The sequence below is a fragment of the Calypte anna genome, chromosome 13, assembly GCF_003957555.1.
Source record: "Calypte anna isolate BGI_N300 chromosome 13, bCalAnn1_v1.p, whole genome shotgun sequence".
Classification (NCBI taxonomy): domain Eukaryota; kingdom Metazoa; phylum Chordata; class Aves; order Apodiformes; family Trochilidae; genus Calypte; species Calypte anna.
In genome coordinates, this window is record NC_044259.1 from 16,721,416 (window position 1) to 16,745,267 (window position 23,852).

Consider the following 23,852-nt stretch of genomic DNA (forward strand, 5'->3'; position numbering starts at 1 on the left):
ATCAGAACCGGGCCCATACTGTAACCAGGCCCCCATCGGAACCGGGCCCATACTGTAACCAGGCCCCCATCGGAACCGGGCCCATACTGTAACCAGGCCCCCATCAGAACCGGGCCCATACTGTAACCAGGCCCCCATCGGAACCAGGCCCACATCAGCCCCTGTCTCCGGGATGTCTCCGGGTCTCCCCTCGCTCGCCCTCCGCATCTCCCGCTCCTGCCGCCGCTGTCCCGCAGCCCCAGGCCCGTCCCCGCGGGCGGGCGGAGCGGGAGGCGGGCTCAGCGGAGCGTGACGGGCGGAGGGCGGGAGCGGAGCCCGCAGCCCGCAGCCAGGATCCCCGAGGCTGCCGCCGCCTCCTCCCTTCTCAGCTGCCCGCTCGGGCAGCGCCGACGCCGACCCCCGCCCGCCCTCTCCCCTCCGAGCGCCATGTCGGCCGCCGAACCCGGCACCGGCCGGTACCAGCAGGTGAGCGGCTCGGCTCGGCCCGGCCCGGTCCGGAGGGGAGGGCCGCGGTTCCGTAGGCCGCGGCGGGGAGGGCGGGTGTCGGGGCCGGGCCGGGATCCGCCGTCTCCGCGCTGCGGGGCCCGGGGCGCTGCCGGCATCCCCTCCCCTCCTCTGCCCTTCCCCGGGATCCGCGGAGCCGGGAAGGGGTGGAAGGGATGGATGGGGGGGGGGTTCAGCCCTGCCCCGAGGCCCCGCGGGGAAAGGGGGGAGCGGGGCGGTGACCGGAGGCCTCGGGGTTCCGCTGCTGTCCGGGCCGGGGCCGCGGTACCGGTTCCCCAGGCCCCGGGACTCGCTCTCCGAAGGGGCCGAAGCGACCTTGTGGGCCCGGCCGCCCTCTGGCACGGGCTCTGCAGGGCAGCGGAACCGTGCTGGGCCCATCCCGGGATCAGCTCCCTCTGGATGGACTGGAGCCGGGCGGGAATTCGGTTCGGTGTTTTACTTGCGGTCGACCCAAAGGCTCGCAGGCCGGAGATTGTCCTTACTTGTCATCCCTGGGGCTGTTTTTCCATCCCCGCCTCCTCAGGGTTTTGTCATTGCTGTCAGGAGGGGTTCGGGCTGGCCCGGCTCGGCTGGCGGCGTGAAAGGATGGAATCCCTCAGGGATCCCACAGCTCCCGGCTGCTTCCCCCGGGCTGACACCAGGAACCACCTCACCCCGGGAGTATTTCCAGCGTCCCCACCTTCCCCTTGGGTTGGGATATCAGTCAGGGCGTGACAGCTCCAGGTGCCTCTTCTATAGGTACTAAAAATGTCAAAGTCAAGGAAAACTCGGGCATTTTATTTTATCCTTCCCAGCCGTATTCTCTTCCAGACACAGATCTCTTTATTGTTGTCCTTGGAAATGGAAGGAGCAGGTAATGGAGGTCCCTTCTCTAATCACCTTCCCCATCAGGATCCTGACCCCAGCAAAGGAATCTCTGCAGCCCCTGGAGATGGGTGACAGCAGGAACCCTCCTGTGCCTCCCTCCCAGACTGAGCAGCACATTCCTGCTTTCCTTAACCAGGAATGTCCTCAAGCTGTCCCCAGGTCCTGGCAGACAGGGAGCAGCCCTCTGCTGTGCCCTGCTGCAGGGTTAGGGAGGCAGCTCTGCTCCTAAAAGCAAACAGATAATGCAGGCCCCGTGCAAATGAAACGATGGGGGGTATAAATATATCTGCTTTTGTGTAGGTGCTTAGAAACTGCTTTTTCTTTCTTTCTTTTTTTCCTCACCTTCTGCCAGGCCCTGGTATTTGTGGTGTTGTTGTGAAGTGTGTTATTGCTGAACTAAGGCTTGTGTTGGTCTGAAAAACCCTGCAAGCTGTTTGAAGTAAAGGTACCAAATGGATATTTAGATGAGGAAGAGGAGAGGAGAGGATGGGAGAGTCTCTCTAGCACTGAATGTCTCAGGTTTTTTCCATGCACCGAGTCTCCTTGTGTCCATGAATGTGCAATTAACCAAAGGACCAGCCAGGAGAGGAATTGCAGGGAACTGAAGAGCTGGATACAGGATCCAGTTGCCCAGAGAAATTCAGGCTAATCTCATGCCATCCTGTTAAGTTTACGAGGTGCTAGAAGAGACCTGAGAGTTTTGAAACGTGATGGTTTATTTTTTATGGGCTGTAGGGCTCACAGAACCTGGCAGTTCCTGCAGAGCTGAATGTGATACAGCCCAAGTGTGCCAGGGTCATGTAAGCCCTGCTCCAGGGAGTGTATCCACCACGTTGCTGAGCTGTGGGTGTATTAAAATACTCGTAGGGTTCCCTGAGTGTGTGTATTTTCAGGGGGAAGAAAAAAAAGTGATGGTTAATGAGGATGATTTGAGGACAAGATGAGTTTGAAACCCATCTGTGTCTTCTTCTGCCCTGTGGATGGGGCTGGGCCCCCTCTGCTGCAACCCCCCAGCCTGTGTCTGCTCACTGATGGGAGGGATGCACAATGGCAGAGGATTTATTTGCTAAAGCCAACTTCCCAGCCCCTGCTCTGTGTCCTGCCATGAGATAAGCTGATAAAAAATAGCCCAGGCTGACGCTGCTGGTGATCTGGCACCCTGAGGAAGCCTGGCTGCATGGAGAATAAAGCTCAAACTTCAGAGACAGGATCCTAGCTCCCCCCCCCCAGCCCCTTTTTTGGGGTTGGTTCCTCCTCTGCAGGCTGGGCTGTGCTTGTTGGGGGTGGGCATGGGAGCTGCTTGGGGGAAGGAAAGCTCCAGCACATCCTCTGGGTCTTTATTCTGCGTGGTGCTGTGTCCCCAGAAAGGGACACGGGGAGGCTGCTGTCAGTGCCTTTGGGAGTCAGGCAGGAATGGTGGTAGGATTAGGTGGCTTAAAGCCCTGTCAGCATTACCCCTGGATTGGGAGCTCAGGGACAGAGCTGTATTTTGTCCTTAGAATAGAACCCAGCCTCCATTCTGGAAAAAAATAGCCAGGCTTTTAATAGATGTATTTACACTGCGTGGTACCTGAGGCATGCTTTTTACTCCAGGCAGTTGGAAATATATCTGATGTATGTGGGTAATGTAAACCCACCTAGAAAATGGTGGGTGTGTTAAATAATCAGGGCAGAGTCCTTCTTGAGTGATATTTCTTCCTTTTCCAGCTACTGGAGGCTTACATGGATTGTGAATCACTTTGCAAGGGGGAGGTGGCTATGGGAAATGTAAGGAGGAAAGATTTTCCCTTTTTTTTGGTTTTTTTTTGCAGTGAAACTACAAGAAATATATTGCTGAAGGTACAGTGTGGATACAGCTTCAATCCAGGGATGCTGACAGTGCTTACTGGGGAGGCAGATGTCAGTTGTCACTTTGTGCTTGCCTAAAGCTTGTATTTAATTCTTCAGTTGAAATGGGTGTGGAGACTGAAACCAAAAGATGAGAATATACCCTGGGTTTTAATGTCAGTTACTTAGTGATGTCAGGCTTTTGGTTTCCTTGGTGAGGTGCTGGTGGTGTGCAGAAGATGTTCTTGCTAAAGATAGACAACTGATAAGAGCAGTAAGAAAATTTCCAGGGTAAGTTGCTTTCCCTTTTATATATATATATATATCATAGAATCATAGAATCATAGAATCATAGAATCCTAGGGGTTGGAAGGGACCTCGAAAGATCATCTAGTCCAACCCCCCCTGCCAGAGCAGGGCCACCTAGAGTACATCGCGCAGGAACGTGTCCAAGCGGGTTTTGAATGTCTCCAGTGAAGGAGACTCCACAACCTCCCTGGGCAGCCTGTTCCAGGGCTCTGTCACCCTTACAGTAAAAAAATTTTTTCGAATATTCAACTTGAACCTCCTGTGCTCCAATTTACACCCATTACCCCTTGTCCTATCACTGGTAATCACTGAGAAGAGCCTAACTCCATCTCCCTGACACTCACCCCTTACATATTTGAAAACATTGATGAGGTCACCCCTCAGTCTCCTTTTCTCCAAACTAAAGAGACCCAGCTCCCTCAGCCTTTCCTCATAAGGGAGATGTTCCACTCCCTTAATCATCTTCGTAGCTCTGCGCTGGACTCTTTCAAGCACTTCCCTGTCCTTCTTGAACTGAGGGGCCCAGAACTGGACACAATACTCCAGGTGTGGCCTCACTAATGCAGAATAGAGGGGGAGGAGAACCTCTCTTGACCTACTAACCACACCCTTCCTAATGCACCCCAGGATGCCATTGGCCTTCTTGGCCACAAGGGCATATATACATATGTAAGTAGAAAATGTGTCCATTGACATCAGAGGAAAGATTATTTTAAAATGTTGCAGAGTAAAATGAAGCCACAAAGGTTCTGCTGGGGCCACATCTGTGTCTGGGGCACAGCACCTGTCAGGTGAGCTTGCAAGGTTTGGGTGAAAAAGTAGTTGTGGGATGAAAACAGATTCCCAAGCTCAAAGGGAAATGCTGTCTCACAGTAGTAGGGCTGGCAAAAAAAAAATGCAGTTTTAAGGTGTATCCATTCCTTCTGTTTCTGCCTCTTGTTGTGGGGAATCCAGGTCTCACCTATGGTGGCATGGTGGGATTTTTTTTTTCCCTTGGAGATACTCAACATTCTTTAAAACAGAATTGTGGTAGGTTAAGGTGGATTGCCTTGTCTCATAGCTTGTCATGATTCCTGCTGATAAATAAGCTGATGCTGAGTTATGGGATCTGCAACAGCATTGAGCAAAAGTCAAGATTTCAAAGTGGGGTCTGCTTAAAGTGAAGCAGAATCCATAAAAATAACTCCCTGAGGATCTGGAGTGGGCAGAAACTTGTATTGGCTTCCAAAAGGCCAGGGGTATGGAAGGAGAAAAGTGAGGAGTGTTTGTTGAGGTGTTGAGGTTGCCTTCCTGGGGTACTCCCACATTTAGCCCTGGTTTTACCCAGTCTTTACCATTTGGCTTCCACAGGTTATGATTCCATTGTTCTAAAAAGCCCAATCCTATCCCATTTTTAAAAAAGACTGATTCTCTGCCTGTCATTAGCCCAAATATCTGCTGTTTGGAGAGCTCACAGAAACCATGGTAACAGCTGAAAATGAGATCTGATCAGGGGTATCTCCATCCCAGGGTCTCTGTGGGATTCCTGTGCAGTTCTGCTTTGTGACAGAGCATCAAATAAGAACTGAAATGCAGGAAGCATCCCTGTGTTACTGGTGATGTACTGCTGAGGCAAAGCTCCTGGGAATCCTGGTTTAATGTAAAGAATATTTGTGTGCAGCCTAAGGAAGGGCTTGGGGCAAAAGGGAGTGAAAAAAGATCCAGAACTGTGCAGCCTAAAGACTTGGGGTGGAGTCAAGAAATAAAAGATCCAAGCTAAGTTTAGAAAATGTGGAAGAATTACCAGGTGTATTTATTGGAAATGCTTTACTTAGAGTTTATGTGGGAAGAGTTTAAACATTGTGGAAGTTTTGGACGTCTGGACCTGCTGTGGGGAGCCAGGGGGAGGTGGTGTCCTGCTCAGAGCCCAGCTTCTGATGGGGCTTTTTGGAAAAAAAAAGAGATGTCCCTTGGCCTTACCCAGTCCTGCCAGGCCACTCTCTGTTGTTTTAGCAGCTGGGTGGAAAACTTTTTATTTCTCTCTGCCTTCTCTAAAGACAATTCTTTTAAGGCCAAAAAAGCAAGAGCCACACTCGAGAAGCTGAAATCCATCAGGGACCCAAAGAAAGAACATCCCCAGCCTCAGCAAGCCAGGCTGCAGCCACACACTGCTGGTTCTGGGGGCTCTGAGGACCCTGGGGGGGTCCCTGCCCACCCCTCCTGACACAGTGAGCACCCAGTGCTGGGCCATGCAGGAACTGATCTGACTCATTCTTCCTGTCACATGAACCCTTCCTGCTTGGCTACTGAGCACTTAGTTGAATTTTAGATGCCTGGAATCATTAAAAAAAAAGCCTGGAAGGCATTTGTGTACCTTGTCCATTAGAAGGAAAGAAAAAAACCAAACCAAGCAACCCACCAATTGTTTTCTCTAGCTGTGTGCCTCCTACAGCCTCCAGCTCAACTTGGAAAAGTCATTATGGTTTTGGTGTCCTTACCTGAATTGTAGTGGTTTGAAGCCAGGAGCACGTTCAGCTTCCTTTTTCCCACAGGGAATTACAGAGGCAGGAAGAGACCTCTGAGACCATCAAGTCCACCAGGCAGCAGCAAGAATTTGTATTTCTTTTTTTTTTTTCACCCTTGAAAACCTTGCAGAGAATCCCAGGGGTAGGAATTAACTATCCATGTCCTCTCCTGTCTCCTCTCTGGTCACATCTGATGCTTTCCCCTTCCTTGGTGACTGTACTTTTAGGTTGTGTGTCTTCTTCATCAGGGTTTTAATCCATGACCCCCTCCCGAGGAGAGCAGGTAAGGAAGGGTGTGCAGTACCCAGAGCCCCCAGGGGCTGAGAGCCTGACTTAATATATTGAGCAAAACAGAAGAAACCAAAGATGTAGGAGTGCTGAATTTTCCTGGAGAGGTTGAAGAGAGCATCTGCTGGGAATTGAGGTGGAATCCAAGGGCTTTGGCTCTGCGTTTCACAGGATTATCCCTTAGTTTGCTCCTGGTGCTGTGTGCAGGCTGCTCCTGGAGTTCAGCAGTGCTCTCCCTTTTTTTTTATTTTTAAGATTATTTTTTCCTAGCTTCTTGTACCAGGCAATTACTTTGCATTTTCTCCTAATGACTGCACTCCGTGGGGTTTGTAAGAGAAGGAGCTCTTGTTTCTTGCTGACTCCAAGCTGGATGGTTTGGAGAGGATGAAGCTGCCTTGCTGCTCCCTCCTCCTGGTAATGACTTGTGTGTGGCCAGAGGCTGAGGAGAGAGCTGCCCCTGCCCCCTGCCCCCTGTCCCTGTCCCCTGTCCCCTGTCCCCAGACCAGTGGCAGGCTCAGGTGGCTCCTGGGGACAGCTGGGACAGGCACCAGATGGATTAGGTTTTCATCTGCATCACTTAATTCCTCCTTTCCTCAAGGAAGTGCTTCAGCTGTGTGCCACATGGGGACTCCTTACCCAGCAAGCTTGGGTTCATTTTTTTCCTTTTTTTTTTTTTTTTTCCCCTTTTTTTCCCCTTTTTTTTTCTCTTTTTTCTCCCTTTTTCCCCCCATTTCTCCCCATTTCTCCCCTTTTCTTTCTTTCCCCCTTTTCTTTCTTTCCCCCTTTTCTTTCTTTCCCCCTTTTCTTTCTTTCCCCCTTTTCTTTCTTTCCCCCTTTTCTTTCTTTCCCCCTTTTCCTTCTTTCTTTCCCCCTTTTCTTTCCTTCTTTCCCCCTTTTCTTTCCCCCTTTTCTTTCCCCCTTTTCTTTCCCCCTTTTCTTTCCCCCTTTTCTTTCCCCCTTTTCTTTCCCCCTTTTCTTTCTTTCTTTTCCCCATTTCTTTTCCCCTTTTCTTTTCCCCTTTTCTTTTCCCCATTTCTTTTCCCCATTTCTTTTCCCCATTTCTTTCCCCATTTCTTTTCCCCCATTTCTTTTCCCCATTTCTTTTCCCCTTTTCTTTCTTTCTTTCCCCCTTTTCTTTCTTTCCCCCTTTTCTTTCTTTCCCCCTTTTCTTTCTTTCCCCCTTTTCTTTCTTTCCCCCTTTTCTTTCTTTCCCCCTTTTCTTTCTTTCCCCCTTTTCCTTCTTTCCCCCTTTTCTTTCTTTCTTTCTTTCCCCCTTTTCTTTCCTTCTTTCCCCTTTCTTTCCTTCTTTCCCCCTTTTCTTTCCTTCTTTCCCCCTTTTCTTTCTTTCCCCCCTTTTCTTTCTTTCCCCCTTTTCTTTCCTTCTTTCCCCCTTTTCTTTCTTTCTTTCCCCCTTTTCTTTCTTTCTTTCCCCCTTTTTTTTTCTTTTCTTTTTTTTTTTTTCTATCCCATCTGCTCACAAAAGGAAGGGAAGAGGGTGGATGCTGCTGGGCTGAGCTTCATCTGGCAGCAAAACCAAGCCCGGGGTGCTGGTGTGCTGTTATTTGGGTACAGGTGGAGGGGGTGGCAGTGCTGCTGGACTCTCTCCTGTGCCATTTCTCCCCTTTCCCCCTCTCTGCCAACCCCTTGGCTGTGCAGCAGCACTGCTGATGTCCCCACCTGCTCCCCTGAGTCATTCCAGCCTCATCAGCTTGAACTCCCTTAGCAAAAGGTGGGTTTTTTTGGCTTTTTTTTGGTTTTTTCTTTCAGGGGATGTGGATTTCTTTCGTCTTGGGCAGCAAAGGGAATAAAAACCCAAGCAGCAGCAGATCAGTTCTGTATAGAACAAGACTTTCATTTAGAAGCCTAAGCTGATTTGCTGTGGGCTTTTTTGTTTGGTTTTTTTCTTTTTTTTCTTTCCTCCTTGATAAGACACACAAACAAAATAAGAACATATCCCCCCTCCTCCCACCTCCTGGCAGGAAACTCTTGGGAAAAAAACTTGAATGGCAACATGTCTGTCCAGAGAACAGAAAGGAAGATAATCCTGGGTGCCTTGAAGGTTATTAGCAGGGGGATGGTTGGAGGAGATGTCAAGGAAGGAGCTGCAGGGTTGCTGATCACAGAAGGGTTTAGTCCAGGCAGGCAGCTGAGTCCCAAGGGGTTTTATTTGAAAGAAGTTGTCTCCTGCATCACAACTCAATTCCTTTGCTGGTGATGAGGAAGGCAATAAACAAGGAAGGAAAATAAATAAGGGAAGGAAATAAATAAGTAAATAAATGAGATGTCAGCTGGTTTGGAGGTCCCATTCTGCTGTGTTCCTGCTTCTCTGCTGGTATTGCCAGTTCTCTGCTGGCAGCCTGGGTTTGCACAGCTGCCTCCTGCAAGTGAATCTCTGAAATGTTTGATAAGCTGCTTGGTTGTTTATTCAGAGCCCCTGGGAAGCAGAGGGCACCAAACAAACAAACTGCCTCTCTTTCAGTGTGAAAGGTTGGAGGGAAATGGGAAGATTCATGCTTAGATGTATCATTGTGTAACGTGTCCCTGGGGGGTGAAAAAAAACCCCAAAGTCAGCAAACTTCTTGGCAAAGCCAGAGGCAGCAATGGAGGGGTTTTTGTTGGGTGTCTCCTGCTGTTTCTTGGAGTAAAATGGATGGGAGTGGAGTGCAGCTCCTCAGCAGCTGCTGCAGTGGCTCCCAGCTCCCTGAAGAATCTGCTGTGGGGAATTCAGACTCCAGGGGTGTAATTGCCCAGCTCTGGAGGAGTGGATCTCACAGGTCTGTGTCTGTTCAGCTGCAGAATGAAGAGGAGCCAGGAGAGACTGGAGCAGTGATGAATGATGCCCCTCCACCCTACAGCAGCATTTCTGCAGAGAGCACAGGTGAGAGGAACCCAAAGGCAGCAGCAGCAGCAGCTTTGCTCTCCTGTTCCTTTTTCATTGTTTTTATTGGCAGGTGGCATTGCAGCATCCCTGCCCAGGCTGCACAGGATCAGAATTGATCCAGAGATTGTTGTTCCTTGTGGTTTAGAAGAAGCATTTGGGCTGCAGTTATCTGATGTCATCCCATCAGGGGGTGTTCAAGTGACATTTCTCCCTGTTCTCAGTAGCTGGAAGGCAGTTGAAATCAAAGTGCCAGGAGAATTTGTGGTTCCCCTCTCATTTTCTGGCATTGGGATGGTGCTGTGCTCCTTCCCAAAAGGACTGGTTGCTCACAGGCAGTTACAGAATTCATCCTTTCTGCAGTTTTCAGTAACTAAGGGCTCAGTCATAAGGGTTCTACTTCTGAATCTTCCTGTGGTCATGGCACTGACAGCTTGTAGCAAAACACCTTATTTTCTGTTGGTTCTGTCTCTGAATATTGGGCAAATATTTTCTCTTTTTTTCTGTTTTTTTGTTTTTTTGTTTTTTTGTTCCTGCAGGCATCTCATAATCAGTTTCTCAGATAAGATCCAATCCAACACACTGCCAGCTTTGGATAGAATTTGGAATGGTGTGTGAGTGTCCTCCTTTGGCACACCACCCCCACAGACATCCCCTTAGCCCTGGGTCTGTACCAGGTCTCAGTAACTGGGGCTCAGAAATGGATTTTTGTTCCAATCCCCTTTGATCTTCCAGTCTCTCCCTGGAGGAATTGATCACTGTGGGCCTCAGGCTTGCAGCAATCCTTCTCTGGCTCTCTTGGGAGTTGAAAATATGACTGCTTCTGTTTGTTGAAGTCAGGAGAGGCACAGCATGTGTCAGTGTTTTAAAAATAAAAGCTGCCAGGGGATGGGGAAGTGGTGTTACTGTGCAGCACATCAGGTGCCCCCTTGTTTTTCACTCTCTGTTTCAGGAGGGGCAGGCTTCAACCATCTGGGCTCTTTGGAAATCAAAATTAACACTTCTCATTGCCCACGGGGTGTTCTTCAGGAGTCACCTTCTCTACCACTTCTTTTTTGCAGCCTATTTTGACTACAAGGATGAGTCAGGCTTTCCAAAGCCTCCCTCTTACAACGTGGCCACGACGCTGCCGAGTTACGACGAGGCAGAGAGAACCAAGGCTGAAGCCACAATTCCCTTGGTTCCTGGCAGGGTGAGTACCTTGGGCTCTGTAGATTTCTTCTCCAGATTCCTTGCCTCAGCTCCAGCCCATCAAGCATCTAGACTTTCTTTTCCTTCTGTTATTTTTGAAGCTTTCTGGGGTGGTGTTGTTACACGCTTCTAGTGCTCTGTGGCTGATGTTGTTGGGTTGTTGGTTTGGGTTGTTTTTTAATTTTCCTCTGGATGGGTGTGATGATGTAAGACATCCCAGTAATGCCAGCATGTGCTGTGTGCTATCCAGATTAGTTTGGCAAGCTGACAGTGTACCAAGCTGCACACTGTAGCTGTGTGCACTGTCACTGCTTTCTGATTTAAAAAAAAAAGATTTAGATTAAATGTTCAGCCCTAGAGCATAGCTGCCCTTGGTACTTCTGCCTCTTACTTAGCTGACTTTTCCAGAGGCCAGTGTAGCTGATACAAGGATGGTAAAACCATTCAGTCAGAGTAACTATTTTGTCATTTTTTATTTCTTTTTGTTTTCTCAGCATTATCCCTTGTTCAGCCTCTTCCACCACCCCTGCTAGCATCAGATCTTTACTGCTTGATACACTTCTTCTCAGAAGCCAAATCCCTTGCTGAGATGATAAGTTTAATTTTTTGATGAGCAGGGGAATTCTTCACAGTGAGAACAGGAACATGCCCAATCTCAACTGTCCTGATAAATAAAGAGTCTGCCAGTGACTTCATATTTCATGCCCTGCCTCATCTCAGGATGAGAAACAGGAACTTTTCCTGCTTGCATTTGGAGCCTTTTGAGGCTTTAGAATTTAGGATTCCCCTCTTTTCTTCCCCTCTTTTCTAAGATGTAAATGAAGCACTTTCTGCCCTTTCCTCTCCAGGGCTGTGCAGTTTGCACCCCCAGGTGCAGGCTGGGCCTTGCTGTGAGGACTGGAATGACCTAAACCCACCCCTGTCTGCTCTGCCTTTGGTTTGCAGGATGAGGACTTTGTGACACGGGATGACTTTGATGACACTGACCAGCTGAGGATAGGAAATGATGGCATTTTCATGCTCACTTTCTTCAGTAAGTACATGGGGCAGCTTCCTTTTTTTTCCAGGCAGGGACCTGAAATACCTATTCTCACACTTACCTAGCAGCAGGAAAAAAACCCCACTGTGCAGGGCTTTCATGGGTTTTTTTCTCCTTGAAATCTAAAGAGGGTTTGACCTGCTGCTTTGCTCCTGCTTTTTTCAGTGGCATTCCTGTTCAACTGGATTGGATTTTTCCTGTCTTTCTGTCTGACTACTTCAGCTGCAGGACGATATGGGGCCATTTCTGGGTTTGGTCTGTCTCTTATTAAATGGATCCTGATTGTCAGGGTGAGTTGTGTAGGGGAAAAGCACATGGATGGGCTCTGATACTCTTTTCCCCTAGCTGCTTTTTTATCTCACACTGAAGTTAGTTACACATTTAGCTTGTTGTAATGAAAAAAAATTTCATCCCCTTATTCATTGACAACAGAGCTTTTTCATCATTTGATCCTGGAATTAGTATTGTAATAAAAGAAAAAAATAAAGATTGCACACCCAATTCTGGCTCTGTCTGACAGAATATTGGATGGAAATGTGTGTGTGTGTGTCAGGAGCAACAACAAGCTGCTCTCTCTAAAGAATTTATCCAGCTAAGGCAAGCTCTGCTGCCAACAGGGGGATGTTTCTCTCCAGGAGGATGCTCCTTAGGTGCTCCCTGGCAAAGAAAAATTCTCTGAACTGTGGGATAACCGTGAGAAGGCTGAGGAGGAGAGGGAAACAGGGACTTGAGAGGAGTTGGGAGGATGATGCAGCCCCCGGGCTGGGAGAAGCCCTTTGGTGCCCTCTGCTGTGACCTTCCTGCGGCACAAGCAGCAGGGAGCAGGAGGAAGCACATTCCCCCGGGCTGTTGGAATTCCTTATAAACTCTGGGCACATCCAGGCTGTTAGGACATCCTATGGGCATCCCTCAGGCAGGGAGAGGAAGGGGCTGAGGAGCCCGGGGGACAGAGGCAGATGGCATGAAGTCTGGGTTTGATTTCAGCTTTGAGAAGAAGCTTTTGTTAGGTTTATAAACATGATTAAGATGAAACAAACAGACAAAAATAAATTAGGCTGCATTTACCTCTGACTTAGTGAAATTCAGTCTGGTGGGGGCTGGTCTGGAGTGTGTAGAAAAACACTAAATAAAAACTGGTGGAAAAGCTTGTTCCCTGCAGGCTGTGCAGTGCTCTCTGGGCTCTCTTGGGTGCAGTGGGCTTGATCTGGTTACTGCTGAAACATCTGCCTTCAGAACCTGCCATGTCCCCTAATGTACATGTATTATTTTTATTTTTTTCCCAGTTCTCCACCTATTTTCCTGGTTACTTTGATGGCCAGTATTGGCTTTGGTGGGTCTTCCTTGTCCTAGGTGAGTGTTTGTTCTGGGGGCAGAGAGAATGCATGCTTGAAACTCTCTAAAAGGGCAATTAGGGCTTGTGTGAGCATTGCTTTACTGGCTATTAAATCTCCAGAAGGAGGAAAGAAGAGAACAATGCTTGTTTTCAGAGTCACTGATGCTCTTACTCTTCTGTCTTAAATGGAAGAGTGGGTTGTGGCCTTTCTTTGTTTATTTTTATTTTTTCTTCCTTGGATCTCATTTGGAATTACAAGTTTTGTGATTGCCTGGGGAAAGTTTGTTTCTTGAGACTGGCTGACATGGAAAGATAAGGTGTAATTGTATGGGTCACAATTAAATACAATTAAATACAATTAAATGATTGTATTTAATCAGCTGTTGTGCAGCTCAGCAACTGAGGTACCAGTGTGAGTTGAGCTGCTCCTTTTCTAACCAAGAAACCAAAAACTGGACAACTGTGTTTCTCCCATCTAGGCTTCCTGCTGTTTCTCAGAGGATTTATTAATTATGCAAAGGTTAGGAAGATGCCAGATACTTTCTCCACTCTCCCCAGAACCAGAGTTCTCTTCATTTACTAAAGGTAAAGGTTTTGCTTTCCTGAATTTATGTTTTGGTTTAAACTCAATTTATAGCTCTTCTTTTCTGTGCTTTGCATGCATGTTTTTAGAACACAAGGCATCAGCAAAGTCTTTCCTTGCTATTCCCTCCAGTCTGACTGGGTGGGGAGCAGAGGAATACTTGACATTTCTCCCTGGGTTTTTCTGTGAGGAATTCTGTGTCCATCAGCTTCCCTGAGCGTGTCTGTCAGAGCAGATCACGGCTGAAACGCCTGGTGGTGTCCCAGACAGGGGTCAAAGGGTACAAATTTAGTTAGAACGTTGTGCCAGTGCCTTTGGCTCAGGTCCCAGGAAGAGCAATTTGCCTGAATTTCGTGTGCTGCTCCAGTTTTCTGCCAGATTCCTCAAGAAACTCAACTCCTGCACACCCCTGCTCTGGGAAAGCCTCAGACACCCCTGCCTGCCTCAGCATCTTCCCAAACCTTTGGCTTTAAAGCTGAACCTTAATGTCTGCTGCCTTAATGGGACTTGAAAGGAGGAGGCTTAAGTAGTTGGGCCCTTCCAGCATCATTTCCTGCTCACAGCAGATAATGACCCTGCATTTACTGTCCCTCCCCGAGGGGAAGGAAATCCTGTAATAGGTTCCTTCCCAGATGGTGAGTGCAACACGATGCTCCCTTTAGAAATGCCAGCAGAAGAGGAGATTTCCCCAAGACAGGCTTGAAACAATTGCAGCTGGGCCATAAAGAAGCCAAACAAACCCCGGGTTCACAGGAGGGTGGTGTCATTAGGTTGTTCAGATCTGAACCCAAAGCCTTTCACTGGGAGGGTTCTGCCTCCTCTCTGCAAGGAGACACAACCCCAGCACTCTGCAGTGGTTCCCAGCTTGAGTTTTCCGCTGCTGATAGTGTGTAAAAATAGTTCAGTCAATTTATTTAAGTGTTTCAGCTCTGTTTAACAAAATCAGGGTTTATGACCTCCTCCAGGATTTGTAATATCCTCTCCAGTTCCTGCTGAATCACCAGAGAGTTTCTTTCCCTCACCTAGTGTGAAGGCTCCAGCATCAGCTGGGTTGCCTGCAGCTTGTGCTCACTGAACAGGTTGAGTTTGTTAAATTTTGCTTTTTTACAGGAACTTACTATTAAAGGAGCCATTTCCTACGTATGGAACTGGAAATGACAGTTTCAGAGACCTTGTTTGGGAGGACAGAGGTGTAGAGGGTTTTTTGTTATGTGTTCATTTACGTGTTTAATTTTTTGTCAGTTTAGAGCTTCCAGAAAGCATCCTCCCTTTTAGATAGGTGGAGATAAATGTCCAGAATAATTTATTAATGTTATAACTTCTGATGCTTCACCTGAAAGCAAATCTGCAATCTGGAATTCTGAGCAGGGAAGCCACAACAAGACTTGGGTTTCAGTGTAGCATCGTTCAGATGAGCTCCCCTCTGTAGGGCATGATGAGAGGGGCCCAGGGAGGGATCCTTTTCACTGGGGAGCAGGGATCATTTTTGGAAAATCAGGAGAGGAGTAATTAGTGCAGGTCAGAAAATAATAACTGGTGGAGAGGAATCCAGGGGGCAGGTTGGTGTTTACTGATGGATTTAACCCAGCTCAGCAGAGACCACTGGCTGTAGGACAGGGTTGGAACCAGTGTGGCTGGAAGAGAATTCCTGTGTCTCTCACACCAGAGCACCTGAGAAAAAGGTGCAAAAGGCTCCTAGGGGCTCTGGCTGCTCTGTTCCTGTTCCCCCTAAGGAATTTGAACTCTTCAGAACTGTGAAATATGCAGAGAACTCCAGAGTGTGTCACTGCAGTGGTGTCATTGTGTGCAGAGATGCTTTCTGAGCCTTTAGACATCCTGCACTCTTTGTGCTCTGCATCCTTCTCTGAGCCCAAACAACAACCTAACTATAGTTTCAATATTCAATATCCTTCTCTGACAGATGTTTTCTGGCAAGTCTCTTCCTGCCTTAGTGAATTCTCCCTTCAAGAAGCAACAGGACACCTGCAGGAAGTGAATCAAGATTCTGGAGTAGAAGAAAAAAAAAACATAAAAAAATCATCACCTGCTTTAAAATAAATAAATAAATAAAAGTACTGTTGGGTTAAAAAAAAATCAACCTTGCACACACACACACACAGAAAGAGAAAGAGAAAAAGGAGAAGCATTTCTTTCTATTTGTTTCTAGGTGTAAAATTTTAATAATTAATGCAGAGCTCTGTAATCATAGTGGCTAATGCTTGAACAAGCTATTGCAGTCCAGTCTGTGACGTGCTCATGCAGCCTCTCTAGGTCCTTCCTGTCGTGCTGTGGGTAGCCTGAGCCCTGTCCCCAAAGCCACCAGGGGACAGGATTGCTTTAGGTCCTTCTCCTCCTCTTCCTCCTCCTCTGGGGCCCAGGCAGCTGCATGGGGCTGGTGGCAAGGGGTGGGAGGAAGAGGGCAAGGGGTGTCATCACCCAGGGGTGACATCTGTGGGGTCAGAAGGTGGCATCACCCCTGAGGTGACATCAGTGGGGTCAAGGGGTGACACTGTCCACACCAAGGGGTGGCATCACCCTTGAGGTGACATCAGTGGGGTCAGAAGGTGGCATTTTCCACACCAAGGGGTGGCATCACCCCTGAGGTGACACCAGTGAGGTCAAGGGGTGGCATTGTCCACACCAAGGGGTGGCATCACCCCTGAGTGACATCAGTGGGGTCAAGGGGTGGCATCACCCACTGGTGACACCTCTGTGCCACCCCCTCCCAGCAGGGTCCCTGCGGGTGGGATCCTCGGGGTGCCATGGGGAGGGGGGATTGTTCTGGGGGCAGCACAAGGATTAATTTTTGGGTAGTTTTATCTCCTCAGTGTTGTTGTGTATTTTAATGATTTTAATTTCCTGACTTTCTGGACTCTTTGGGGTTTCACAGTGCACCTTGGTAGTGTAAACAGAAAGCTCACGTCGCAGCTTTGTATAAAGAACTTTCCTTGCAAAACAAAGGCCTTTTTATTTTATTTTTTTTCTGGATTTTTTTTTTCTTTTTCTCTGGCTTGGGACTTTGGGGACAATTCCTGTAATCCCTGCTTTTTTAATTTGTGTGAGCAGAGCCCATGATGCTTTCTAACTGTAGATTTCCTGTGCACTTCCCGTGCTTTCTGCCAAGTGGTTTCATTCACTTTGGAGTTTTACTATGTTCAAACTGTAAATACAGCAGAACCTTAATAAATGTCACTTATGTAGCACTTTTTTTGGTGTTTATTTTAGTTTCAGTGCTTGGTTGCACCTGGTTGTTGGTTACAAACCCTGATAATCCGTGGGAATTCGGTGACTTGTCCCTGGAAGGTGTCATCAGAAATCTCCAAGGGGTTTTCAGACCCTGAGAGATTCCTCCAAAACCAGCCAGGAAAGGGTCATTCCGTATTTTAATTTTTTTTTTTTTTTTTAGGGGGAATGTTGTTTTTTCCCCTTCATTTCCCATCCCTGACCTCTCCTCCAGTGATTTCTTGGTGGTTTTGGCTCGTGGCTGAACTTCCCAAACGTGTAGAGCTTGCAGAGATGGATTTGGGGGTGACAGTGATAGATGGGGGGGCACAGAGACTTTTCCTTTTTAAAGAGGAATAAATGTACCCGGGGAGAATTCCTCAGTGGCTCCTGCAAGGCAAAAATCAGCAGCCTTGAGGAACTCTGAAGCACATTTGCCCAAACTTGGTAGATGAGCTTTGTGTTTACTCTCTTGGCATCTGGGCCTTATTTGGTCTTGTGTCTTCAGAGAACTGGAATATTTGGCATTCCTCTTTCTCCTCCATCTGGTGGCCTGAGGCTGCAGGCACCTCCTGCTCCATCCTCCCTGTCCTGGGATCCCAGGAATTATTTTGGGGTCTAGGACAGCTCAACAAGTCAAGGTGCACCCAGCTCTGACCCTTGGTGCTCCCACAGCTCCCTGGGTTTGCTCTGCTGCCCACCCAGAGCCCCTGGAGCAAGCTGGAGGTCAGGATGGACACAGGGGTGTAGGGAGAGGGCGAGGGGAAATGGGTTAAAAAAGGAAGATTTAGGTTGGATATTAGAAAAAATCTTTAATTTGAAGGTGCTGAGCCCCTGGGTGCCCAGAGGAGCTGTGGCTGCTCCATCCCTCTCCCAGCCCAGCTCGGATGGGGCTTGGAGCAGCCTGGGCTGGGGGAGGTGTCCCTGACCATGGCCCAGTTTGGGACTGGGTGATCCCAAAGGTCCCTTCCATCCCAAACCAGTCTGGGATTCTCTGGTTCCCAGCTCCTACTGGTGCCCAGAGCTCCAGGGTGGAAGTGATGGAGAAGCTGATCCTGGGGCTGGGCAGGGGGAGGTTGGGAGAGGAGATGAGAGGGGTCAGGGGGAGCTGAGAGGATGGAACCCTTGGGAATAAAAGCAAAGGACAGGAATGTTCCTCAGGAGTGGAAACATGGATGTGGAGAACTTCCCACCCCTCAGGGCCAAGGAAGGGGCTGTGTAGGGCACTGCCTGGGGGGTTTTTTGGGGGATATCTGAGACTTTTCCAGCTGCTCAGTAATGCAGCACTCCGGAGTTCCCTTCCCGAGGCAGGAATGCTGCTGGGAATGCCTCCAGCCCTCTCTTCTCCCGGGATCAATTCCCCAAATCCTCCTGAAGCGTCCAATCACCCCCACCAGAAGGAGGGGGGGGGGGGGCGATCCACCTCCCAAGCAATTCCTTAAAAAAAAAATAAAAATCGAAGTAGCAAAGGCAGCATTGCCTCTTTTTTTTCTTTTTTTTTTTCCTTTTTTTTCCCTTCTTTTTCTTTTTTTTTTTTTTTTCCCAGGGGAAATCGGAATTCTTTAATTGGCTCAGAAAAAAACAGAAAAACCAAAATAAAACAAAAAAACCACCCCTCAACCAAAACACCACCACCAAAACACAACTCAGATCAAACAGGGAGAGAGCTGGAACCCCAGAGCGATGTCCTGACATTTTTATTGTTTTCTAACTATTTCATTTCTTTTTCTTTTCCTTTTTTCTTTTTTTTTTTTCCCAAGTTTAGCGATGGGGGTCAGGGCAGCCTCGGGGGTTGTGGAAATTCCTCCTCCCATTGTTCGGAGGGGGAGGAAGCGGCTCCAGCTCAGCCCCTGGGTCCCGCAGCGGAGCGGGGATGGGTCCTGGGGACACCTCCGGGGACACCTCCGGGGCCACCTCCGGGACATCCCGGGCTGCTGGCCGGCAGCCGAGCGAAATAAGTGGCAAGGTTTGGTTTTTTTTTTCCCGTTCCTGCTGGTGTTTCTTTCTTGCAGCTGCTTTGGCACCACCGGAAAAGTCGGGAGAGGTTTCCAAGCCCTTTATCAGGTTCGCGAGGATTTTTTTTTTTTTTCCCTCTTCTGCACGGAGCTGTTGGTGTCACATCTTTACTGCCTTGTTCCCCAGAGCCATTAGGGTCCTTAGATGATAATAATAATAATAATAATAATAATAATAATAATAATAATAATAATAACAACAACAATAACAACCCTTACATCCCCCCCAGGTAGACTATAAATACATAGGAGGGGGGAAGAGAAGAGCCCCTGGTTTAAAGCACTCCTGTTACACTGTAGGAATTTTCTGGTGGGTTTTTTGGTGCTCTGAGCTTGGTTTAATTTTTTCTTGGTTCTTTGGATGTGTGGCTGGAGGGCAGAGGCTTTTCCCTGCCAGAATGAGGACAGAAAATGGGATGCATTGGTCCCCTCCCTGGGTCCCTGGGGGGATGTGCAGGCAGGGAGCAAGAGCCCCAGCAGCTCCTGCCAAGAGAATCCTCTCCAGAGCATCCTCTCTGCTCTGATTTTCACCCTGTCCTGGTGTGAGGGTGACAATCCCCAGCCCAAAGCCACCCAGCCCTGCACAGAGGTGTCCCAGAGCAGCTCTGCTGCTGCCCAGCTCCATCACCATCACCCTCTCTGATTTATTTTATTTTATTTTATTTATTTTTTTTAAGTGGTCATTTCCACGGAGATTTTTTTTTTCCTTACATGGTTGATTTTTTTTGTCCCAGTGTTTCAGTTCAGCTTCTCCCCCCAGCCAGGGAAGTGCTTTGGAAGTTAATATGAAACAGTTTGACATTTTTGTGTGTTTTGGGTTGGAAGCCTGGGCTTTTATTCGGCCTCTCAGGCAAGTCACCAGGCAAAAATGCACCAGAAAAAACTGTGTGTGTGTGTGTGTGTGTGTGTGTGTGTGTGTGTGTGTGTGTCCATCCGGGGGCCCAAACCCAGAGCCCATCAATACACCATGCAGGGAATTGTTCTTTGTTTTTCAGGGAAATTAAACCCCGGTATGAGGAAGCCCCCGGGGGGGATGAGTGGTACCTATTGTTTTCCCCATGCTCTGCTTTGCCACACTGGGGATGTCCTGAGCTGGGGCTGGGACACCAGCAGCTCCCAGGCACCCACACCAGGTTGGGGGTTTTTGGGTTTTTTTTTATTTGGGATGAGTAAATCTGAGGCTGTGGGTCTGACTGGCCCAGGGATGGGGCAAGCAGCACCAGTGGGTGCTGAAAAACCCTGAGATTATTTTGATTTTAAGGATATCTTTAAGGGAGTTAAATTTCATGGAATTAATTTCATGGGATGGGGAGGTTTCTGTGCTGTTTCCCAGTCACTGCCTGGATCAGGCTGGAAGTTTCCAGCTGGGCAGCTGACCCCAGGCTCCATCCCTGCTCCCTTTGGATGCTGAGCTTGGTTTGCAGAACATCATCTTCCCTGGGAGCTCTGGAGCTGGGGCACTGATTTTTGCAGTGCACAAACGACTGGAAGAGACTTCCTTGAGAAAAAAAGGTCCAACTTGCTGACGAATTCTGTCTGAGCCCAGGGCTCAGCTCCAGGCACTGTCTCAGGTGGGCTCTGGGCAGGGTGGGTTTGGTACCCAGGAGATGCTCTGCTTCTTCTGCAGCTCTGCACTGAGATGGCAAAAAAACCCAACTTGCTGTGGTTCCACCCCAGATCTCCCCCAGTTAGTGCTGCAAACTGGGTTTGTTGGGGCTTGCAGCCTGGGGTCCCTGCCTTGCCCCCTCCCAGCCACCACCCCGTGCCTGGGGCTGCTCCAGGGGAGGTGCAGGAGATGCTGGAGGGGCTGCTGAAGGTGCCCCCAGGGCAGGGCAGAGAATTCTAACACTTCCAGTTGCCATTTCAGGGGTTTTGAACTCCCCTCTGCCTTCCAGAGTCTGTCATTTTGGGGGCAGTCTTTCCCTTGTAGCATGATCATTATTACAATAATTTCATTGCCAGTGGCATGGAAGCCCAGAAATCCAGAGGGAAGGAGGAGGAAAGTCCTGGGAGGTGGCAGAAGGAGCTGGGTGAGCTGAGCAGCAGTGCCAGGGGCAGGATGCTGCTGAGCACTCCTAGGACCTGCTCCAGGCTCTGCTCTGTCCATCCCCCAAGGCTCCAGAAACCAGAGATCCAGGCATGGGATTTGCCTTGGGAAAAAAGGCAAGGAGGGAATTTGGGCAGCAGACCCCTGAGATTCAGTCTCCATTCAGCTTTCCATGCTGGGGTGTTGAGCTGCTCAGGGTTCCAGACTGTTCTCTGGGTGTTGCTGTGCCAGGGAATCTCAGGGCAAAGCCTTTCCCAACCCTCCTGGGTGTTTTTATCTCCAGACCCCAGTGGGTTCTGACAGTCCCTGAGCTGTCCCTGTTCTTGGGTGTTTGGATGAGCTGCTGAGCCCTGGCCTGGCTGAGGCTGGGTGGCTTCTCCCAAAGCCATCTGAGCTCCTTTCTGAGCCTTTCCCACACAAACCCAAAGATCCTCAGCATTCCTGGTGCTGGTTTGTGCCCAGTTCCAGGCAGGAAGCATGGGCTGAGCCCCCTTCCCTGGGCTTTGCCAGAGGCTTTGCCTGCCCAAGGGGGATGGACTTGAATCCTAGGAGTTATTGGGTGCTCTCCTGCACCCACCCCCTCCTCCTAACCCCCTGGGAGGGGAAACCTTGGCATCTTGGGGCGTTGGTGACGGTTGCCAACATCCCAGCAGTGTGGGACATCCTGCTCGGAACTGAAGGGACACACTGGGACGGGCTGGAGGCACCAAGGATGGCACAAAACACATAGCTGAGGGGAAAAAAAATCCTTGTTTGCTGAGGGGATGAAAGGAAGGAGAAGTTGTTTGTTAATAATCATAAGGGAGCAGCTTTTCCAGAGCTCTTTGACTTTTCCTGGCATTTCCCATCCATCCCATTGTTAAAGCTTTCGCCGTCGGAAAACAGCGTGGGGTGATCTCATCTCCAAGGCTTCTGCAGAAGCCTCTTCCCATGCTTTGCTCCTCAGCTTGGGTTTCCTACTTTGAAGGGAAAAAAAAAATAAAAGAGAAAAAAAAAAAAAAGGAAAAAAAATAAAAAAAAAAAAAAAAAAAAATCTTTTGCTCATCCAGCATCATGGGGGCTGTGAAGAAAATAGCACCTGGGTGGCTTTCAAGGAGAAGGAGGGAGCACAGCAGATTCCCAGAGTTTCTGAGAGGGGACAGGAAGGTCTGGGTGACTCATAAACACCAACAGATTCTGGGGATGGGTTTCTCTTTGTTGTTTGTTATCCCGAATTTCATGGGTTTTCCTCCTTTTGAGCCTGTTTGTGTGTTTTAGGACGCGTGGTGTGTGGCTCCCACAGAGCAGAGATGGGGGCTGAACACCCCCTGGGAAAAGGGACATAAAAAATAAAATAAATGGAAAACCTGGAGGGCTCGTTGGGTGCCATGGGACCTGGGATGGTGAGGAGGAGGGGGAGGGAGGGATGGATGGAGGGATGGATGGATGGATGGATGGATGGATGGAGGGATGGATGGATGGAGGGAGGAATGGAGGGAGGGATGGAGGGAGGAATGGAGGGATGGTGAGGAGGAAATGGTGTTTGATCCTGGAGCTGATGGAATCCTGCAAGCTTCCCTCTGTGTTACAAGACACACAGAAGCCCCTTTGCATGCGAGGCATTTAACTGATAAAACATTCTTTTATTACTTGTAAAAAACCATATTCTTGTATTTCTTTTTCTATTCCAATGATGCTCCTTCTGTTGGGAGCAGTTGGTGTGTCCCTTTTCCTGCTCCCCTCTGCCTTTGGGGACAACCCCAGGGCAGGTGGGGAGCTGTGTTCCCAGCTCCAGACCCCCCCCCCAGCAACTTTCCCAACTCATCTTCTTTGCTTTCTCCTGCTCAGTCCCCCCCAGCTACCCAAGGGTAGGAGAAGCAGAGTTCAAAAAGCCCAAGGATTTTTTTTTTCTTATTATTTTATTTTTGTGGGTTTTTTTATAAATAGCTGACATCCTCTCCAAGCAGCCAGGCTGCTATTTATTGCCCACTTCCTCTCAGCCAGACGGGATGGAGGATTCCAAGTTGCTCTTCCCACGAAACCCAGAGGAACTTGGGGGCTCCAGGTTTCTCCAGTTGTTTGGCAGCTGGGGTTGGGGGGGCAGCACCCCTATTTTCCACTAATTCTTTTTTTTGGGGGGGGGGGGGCTGCAGGAAAGCCCATCAATCACTGCCCATGGGATGCTGGGGAAAGGGATTTCCAGTTAATTGGAATTTCTGCAGCTCAAGGAGCCCCCTCAGTGCTCCAGATGCCCTTGGGAAGAGGAAAGCCACGTGTGGCAGGAGGGGGCAGGAGGAACCTTCTGAAAGCCTGGAGCTGTGCTGGGCTCTTGGAGGAGATCCCTGAAGTTTTTATGGTGTTTTTATTGTCCTTGGGAAAGGGAACAAAAGGCAAAAGGGGAATTTCTTTGGCTTCACCCTCCCCGTTTGTCTGCTGCTGCCAAAAGGACAAATTTCAGCCCCGGGTGATGTGTGCTGGGCTCGGGGTGCCCTGCTCCCCATCCAGCTGGGACATGGGGCTCTCCCCCAGTTCCTGCCCACATCTCATCCCCAGGACAGGAATTATTTCTTCCTGGGAAGGGATTTATTCATCCCCAGGCCCCAGCATCACACCTGGGGAGCCAGGAAGTGGCAGAAAAGCTCCTGGAGCAGCAGCGTGGTCAGGGATGTGGCTCTGCTGACTTTTAATTCCTCTTTTTTTAAACAAGCAAACAACCAAAAACCCAACAACAGCAACAACAAAACCCCAGAGCAGCCCCTGAATCCCTGCTCTGGTTCCCATCCCAGCAGAACAGAGGTGCTCAGAGAGGACCCCCACCCAGTAACCCCCCGAGCATCCCTCTTGTGCCTGGCACCACATTTCTACAACTGCAAAGAATTTCACCCCAAAATCCCTGAGCAGGCAAGTTTGGGGTTACAGCTCCTCCTCCTGCTGCTGGCAAAGCTGGGAATTCCCACATCTCACCAAAAACCTTTTATAAACCCTTGGAGAAAAAGAAACTAAATCTCACTGTGTTTATTAAGTAGATATTTTAGCAAGAGAAGTGTAAAGGCAATTTCAAATTAGGGGTTTATTCCTAGAAGTTCAGGTGCATTATTCATGGGGATTTGGGGTGCTCTGATCCCCCACAAAATCCCCTTTTTGCTCTGACCTCTGAGCAGGGGTTGCTTTGGACCTGGGCAGGCTCTTTGCCTCTTTATAACCTCTGCTTGTGGGGTTGGCTTTGGTTTCCTCCACTGGTCAAATATTGAAAAACGGTGTAAAAA

The 23,852-nt window shown here is 49.0% G+C and overlaps 1 protein-coding gene across 1 annotated transcript; it reads left to right on the top strand.

The window, feature by feature from the left end:
• The first annotated feature begins 289 nt into the window (after positions 1 to 289).
• NDFIP1 (Nedd4 family interacting protein 1) lies at positions 290 to 16,526 on the top strand. Its single transcript, XM_030459027.1, has 8 exons — positions 290 to 465; positions 9,090 to 9,177; positions 10,239 to 10,369; positions 11,314 to 11,401; positions 11,573 to 11,697; positions 12,691 to 12,757; positions 13,220 to 13,325; positions 15,245 to 16,526. Exons 1-7 carry the CDS (start codon positions 427 to 429, stop codon positions 13,321 to 13,323), a joined length of 642 nt encoding a protein of 213 aa, XP_030314887.1. The 5' UTR covers positions 290 to 426; the 3' UTR covers positions 13,324 to 13,325; positions 15,245 to 16,526.
• Positions 16,527 to 23,852: the final 7,326 nt, after the last annotated feature.